This window comes from Austrofundulus limnaeus, unplaced genomic scaffold, assembly GCF_001266775.1.
Source record: "Austrofundulus limnaeus strain Quisiro unplaced genomic scaffold, Austrofundulus_limnaeus-1.0 Scaffold41, whole genome shotgun sequence".
Lineage (NCBI taxonomy): Eukaryota > Metazoa > Chordata > Actinopteri > Cyprinodontiformes > Rivulidae > Austrofundulus > Austrofundulus limnaeus.
The window spans coordinates 967,986-974,479 of record NW_013952443.1 but is presented as its reverse complement, the minus strand read 5'-3'; the positions used below and the strand labels follow the sequence as shown (position 1 = coordinate 974,479).

At 37.1% G+C, this 6,494-nt stretch overlaps 1 protein-coding gene across 1 annotated transcript in view; it reads left to right on the top strand.

Annotated features, from left to right (window-relative positions):
* r3hdm4 (R3H domain containing 4) overlaps nucleotides 1-5,583 on the top strand; it is a 10,259-nt gene extending 4,676 nt beyond the window's left edge. Inside the window, exons 7-8 of the mRNA XM_014007288.1 lie at nucleotides 1,075-1,130; nucleotides 3,840-5,583. Of these exons, the coding sequence (XP_013862742.1) occupies nucleotides 1,075-1,130; nucleotides 3,840-3,943 (160 nt within the window). The 3' untranslated portion in view covers nucleotides 3,944-5,583. The remainder of the gene's footprint in view (nucleotides 1-1,074; nucleotides 1,131-3,839) is intronic.
* The last annotated feature ends 911 nt before the right edge of the window (nucleotides 5,584-6,494 follow it).

Genomic DNA, 6,494 nt, shown 5'->3' with positions numbered 1-6,494 from the left:
GCCTCAAAGTTTGGAGACGGGGGGAGCCAGGAAGCACTTTATAAAGAGAGTCAAACCATTACAAACTCATACAAGGAGATAAAACAGACGTTTTACATGGTGAAATGTGACTGATGAAAACTTAGGAGCTTAATCTGACACCAGTTTGACGATGAATAACGTCGGATGACAAGTCTGACTTTTTTTTTTTTTTTTCACAGTGGACTCCACTGGGAAGAAATCCCGTGCATACTGCCTGCTTAAATGTTCACTACGTCAGAACTTATTCTGCAAATGTGTTTCCATCTCTGCTTTTGTGCATTAACTCTTACAGGATGGGGGAAATTGGTCTTGGCGGAGGTTTGCACTCTCCGAGTGCTTCTAGTTTTTATCATGAATCAGTGTTTAAACGAAGCAGTATKTGATACATTTTTAAATCATTCAAAAGTGTTTTTATTGTTTTATGTTGGTTTAAACACAGCAGAACCCCTGTGTTTTTACAGTCTTCAGTGAAGATAACAGTACATCATTTTCCTCATTTATTTTGCTGTAAAACTCTGACATTTCTTCAATTATTGTTGAGAATACAGCAGCAAAGATAATAGATTCGTACTTCCAGCGTTCATCCATCAGCCTTAATGACGCATTTTCGTGGTGCCAAATAAGCCATTAATATCTCGCTCAGACCCAACTCCCGACTTGCCTTCCGCCTCTCATCAGTTTTCCAAATAACACAGCTCTTCGAACTGCGTCAACACATTTCTCTGTCCTGAGCACTTGACAAATAGCGCAGGCTGAGTGCCCGCACTGATGGACTGTAACTTTATTTACCCACCTGGAAAGGCAATTTCTGTTCAATTAGATAAAACCTTCACAGAAAAGCTGAGTCATCCCAGCAGCAGGACGCAAACAAAAGCAGGATGTGAGGAAATGGCAGGTAATTATCCCTAAATAGACAAAACGTATTGATCAGCACAGGGAAAACGGGGCAGAACAAAAGCTAAATTAATAGTTGAATTGGTTATAATTGATGAGCTGACACCGAGGAGTCGTGATTCTGGTATTTATTTATTTGTTTTTTTGTTTGTGAACCAGCTTTGAAAGACTGCTGCTTCACGCCATCTGCCAGTATATGGACCTCGTCTCTGCAAGTGAGTGGAAATCTAACCGACCGAGCACACATTTCAGAAACGTTTTAACACCCTGTCACACTAACGCTTCAAACATATYTGCAGTTTATTTTCAGCACGGTGAGGAAGAGAGAAAAAATAATAATAAGAAGCCTCTCTTGGTGTGATCATATCGTGTTGCTAATGACTTGAACAAGTATGAAACCTAAACTTGTACATAACCTGTACATATTACTGTATATTATAGTGTTTTGTGGAGCTTATGTGCAACATTAGTGTAACTTCTTTTTACACACGTTTCAGGCCTGTTACAATAAGTTATATACACTCACTGGCCACTTTATTAGGTACACCTGTCCAACTGCTCGTTAACACTTAATTTCTAATCAGCCAATCACATGGCGGCAACTCAGTGCATTTAGGCATGTAGACATGGTCAAGACAATCTCCTGCAGTTCAAACYGAGCATCAGTATGGGGAAGAAAGGTGATTTGAGTGCCTTTGAACGTGGCATGGTTGTTGGTGCCAGAAGGGCTGGTCTGAGTATTTCAGAAACTGCTGATCTACTGGGATTTTCACGCACAACCATCTCTAGGGTTTACAGAGAATGGTCCGAAAAAGAAAAAACATCCAGTGAGCGGCAGTCCTGTGGGTGGAAATGACTTGTTGATGCCAGAGGTCAGAGGAGAATGGGCAGACTGGTTTGAGCTGATAGAAAGGCAACAGTGACTCAAATAACCACCCGTTACAACCAAGGTAGGCAGAAGAGCATCTCTGAACGCACAGTACGTCGAACTTTGAGGCAGATGGGCTTCAGCAGCAGAAGACCACACCGGGTGCCACTCCTTTCAGCTAAGAACAGGAAACTGAGGCTACAATTTGCACAAGCTCATCGAAATTGGACAAGAGAAGATTGGAAAAACGTTGTTTGGTCTGATGAGTCTYGATTTCTGCTGCGACATTCGGATGGTAGGGTCAGAATTTGGCGTCAACAACATGAAAGCATGGATCCATCCTGCCTTGTATCAACGGTTCAGGCTGGTGGTGGTGGTGTCATGGTGTGGGGAATCTTTTCTTGGCACTCTTTGGGCCCCTTGGTACCAATTGAGCATCGTTGCAACGCCACAGCCTACCTGAGTATTGTTGCTGACCATGTCCATCCCTTTATGACCACAATGTACCCAACATCTGATGGCTAYTTTCAGCAGGATAATGCGCCATGTCATAAAGCTGGAATCATCTCAGACTGGTTTCTTGAACATGACAATGAGTTCACTGTACTCAAATGGCCTCCACAGTCACCAGATCTCAATCCAATAGAGCATCTTTGGGATGTGGTGGAACGGGAGATTCGCATCATGGATGTGCAGCCGACAAATCTGCGGCAACTGTGTGATGCCATCATGTCAATATGGACCAAAATCTCTGAGGAAYGCTTCCAGCACCTTGTTGAATCTATGCCACGAAGAATTGAGGCAGTTCTGAAGGCAAAATGGGGTCCAACCCGTTACTGGCRTGGTGTACCTAATAAAGTGGCCGGTGAGTGTATATGTTCACACATGAAAGTTACTCATAAGATATGTTGGAAACAAGCTGAGCATTTATGAAGGAGACACGTAATTTCTGAGCAAACCAAAGCAGATTTTTTTTGAACCAGCCTATCAGACAAGATGAACCCAGAGAAGGAGGTAAATTTAGTTTTAAATTTATATTTATTTTGGTAAATTTACATTATTTAAAAAAGCTATTTTTACAAATACAAATCAATAATTTACTTAAATAAATAAATAAATAAATAAATAAATAAATAAATAAATAGGCTGAAGCCAAATCTTTTACTTGCCTACCCTATTCAGATACTCTCAGTCTAGAAAAAATAAAGTTATCTACTGCCCGTATACACACATGTATATTAAACATACATGGTGTAATACATGTACACATGCACATGYGTAAAGCAACAGCTGCGTGTGTTCTGGGCAGTCGTTGTGCCTCAGTTTGATCAGAGCGCAGCTTGTAGGCGTGTCTTGTGTTGCTTTACTTTTGAGAATTAAACGTTAACAGTGAAACTTTGACCAGGATTAAAGTAATGGTGTGTTTTTTTTTTTTTTTTGCAAATGCAAAACTTGCAAATGTTTCTTTTTTTTCTTGTCAAAGCATCGGGTTGAAATAGTTGCATTTTGAATTTGACACAAGATTTAAAAATTCTAAACGAAATTATTTGTGCAAAACTTGTTTATATTTAGAACCTTACTGTAACATTAATTAACATTCTAACATTTATTGATTAAAATATAAAATAATTATTTTTGGCATTGATTCTGTTTATCTGTATTTTTTCTAATAATAATAATMATCATTTTAAAAAGAGCTTATGTGCTAAGTCAGTTTAATTTATTCATATAAGTTAAACTGACTTTGCACATAAGCTCTTTTTAAATGAAGGTAGTCAGAGGTTAAAAAAACATTTGTGTTTGTTTCAGAGTTGCCCGCTCGTTTAGGACAAATGTCCACTTATGAATGAAGAACTTACCTGTAACATACCTGTAACTTGTGCCTCACTTACCAGCATAAGCTGAACTTGTCTTACCATTATGTTAACATATTGAAAACTTACACCTAACTTATGCAACTTACACCAAAACCTGAATAAAATTGGACAACATTAGCATAATTTGTCTAAAACGTAATGTGACCGGATCTGCTTCTATGTTTGTTCTGGACCTGCAGGCATCAACTACAATGGGTCCCGTCAGACCGAAGTGGTGAACAAACAGGAGGAGTTTCTGCCTCCTAACCTGCTGCTATCCGCCTACCTGGAGCAGATGAGCTGAGACCAGAACCACCAACAGGAGCTGAGGGGAATGTAGAAACGATGCACCGTCTGCACACACACAGCCCGTTCTGTGCATCAAGTACAACAGCCTTTTTTTTAAAAGTAAATGTTCCATTATTTTATCAGGAACAAGTAAAAAATGTCGCGAGTGTGATAACCAGAGCACTTCCACAAAGCTTTTTACCACCAGGTGCTAAGTCGGACCAAAAACCCTTCATGAATTATGTTAGATTAGATTAGACCTTTATTGTCATTGTACAGAGCACAATGAAATTACAGTTCAGAACCATTCAGAAGAATAAAAATACCACCTTGTATTTATTAAAAGTAATAAATTTGAAGTCAAATCTAAAGGTTTATGTGCAGGGCATCTGGAAAGTCACATTTTGTCACATCGAAGCCTTCTTCCAAAATGAACTTAACTTGTCCTCGGACTTCCACACATAAAACCCTGGAATGTGGAAAACACACGCACTGTGTAAGAATAAAAAACTCCTTCGTCTCACTTTTTGTGAGATTCTATAAATAATCTATCTTTAAACCGAACTTCAACAGTTGATTTAACCAAAAAATAATAATAAAAACTCAATAAAATAATGGAAACTTTACTTTTCTGCATGAAACGGTGCAAACAACATCAACTCATCACTGCCTGAGAGACTCAGCAGCTGGATCTGTTAGTAAAGCATGAATAAAGGTGACCAGAACAGACACGCTCATCACAGATGAAAACATAAATGTCTTTTATTGTTGCGTGGGGAAACAAAGTTCTCGTTTGTAGTCGTGCATTATTTAGTGTTAGATGATTTCTGCTTGCTTAATGTCAGCCTGATGCATTAACAGTGTTGGATCTCGACTCAAAGATGAGTTTGCTCATTTAGGAAGTTACAGTTTACACTTTGATGTAATTCTTACAGCTGCTTCTTTAATCGACCTGGTAATTAATGTATATTAGTATACTGTATTGTGTACAGTAGATGTACAACCACAGTTTTAGTCAAGCTGAGACGCTGTGTAAAACACTAAAAACACAATATGAGGATTTTCAAATCCCTTTCAAATTATAAAGATGAGATATTTCATGTTCAAACAGATAATTATGTTTTACACAACATCCTAGCTTCATTAGGATTGGGTTACACACGGACATGTATGTAACCATATTTAATTTTTTTTGATGGGTTAAAACGGGTTTTTGTTTAAATACCAACACCTACTCCTGAGAAAAAGCACTTCTGCCTTACAAAATACAGTTTCTATGTCTGTACATGAATTTTTACATTTGTGAGCAGCGCAGCAGAGCTTGACCTGTTTATGTCGACAACCAAAGTTGGTCTGTTTGCGATGATTTAGAACTTCTCAGGCTTTGAAATTTTCTCTTGAATGTGTCGTAGTGACTTCACATGTTGTCTTTTCCTCTCTCTGTGTGTTTGATCATGTTGACTTCGGCTCAGTGCTGCCAACTTTTTGAAAACAGTCATGGTGTAGATTTTTACCTGACTCGTGCCAAAATTTGGGCCTTTTTAAAGCCCGGTGGTCTGAGAGCTTTACACACGCTACTGAAACATCTCTGTGTAAATACTGTATGACATGCGTATTTATAATCTTTACTGCAGCTATTAAAGGATTTAAGTTGCACCCTCTTGTTTTTTGTTTACTGCCTAAATATATTATCAATTTATTCTTGATGCTCTGACATGTAGTTTATAAATATCAGTCTGATCAAAGTTTGGTTGCAAGTAAAAAGTGTGTATTTGTCAAGGCAAAAAAAAAAAACAGAAAATACAAATAAATGAAGTAATGGAAGCAATTTCAGTGGCATTTAAATTATTTACTGACTAAAAATCTAAAATCTGATCAGGGTTCTGAAAAACTGACAAAGAAACCTCTTTAAAGATTATTTTAATCTGACAATTGACAAAAAAATCCTTTGTATACACTGTGCAAAAGTCTTGAGTCATCTCTCATTTTGAGTGGTGTTCTAGTTTTTTTAATGTTCTCAGCAGTTCTCCAAGCTTTCAGGTGATTTTTTTTTTTTTTTACTTCAGTTGCTTTATTTTTTTTTTTCAAACATTTTCAATCCAAACCTGACATTTGGTCTATAAAGTCAGATTTTTAAATTGTTCAGGGAAAACAAAAAAGCTACAAAGCTTAGAGAATATCATATGCTACAAAGCTTAGAGAATATCATCACAGACAACTTAGCATAAAAACATTTTTAAAAGAAATTTTATGCTCGTTGACTATAAGAGGCTGTCACAAAGACACAGTTTTTATTTATATTTTTAGTTAAATTGATGAAACATCTTTTTAAAAATATGTATTTTCTGAAAACTTGACCTAAATTAAATAATTATTGGATGGATCTCAGATTTTTGGTGTTTTTTAAAATAAAAACAAGACTTTCAGATAGATTATCTGTAGTAGATAGTTTCTCTCATGTTGAGAGTCTCATTTTGCCCTCTGCTTGTATACAGGTGCTGGTCATAAAATTAGAATATCATGAAAAAGTAGATTTATTTCAGTAATTCCATTTAAAAAGTGAAACT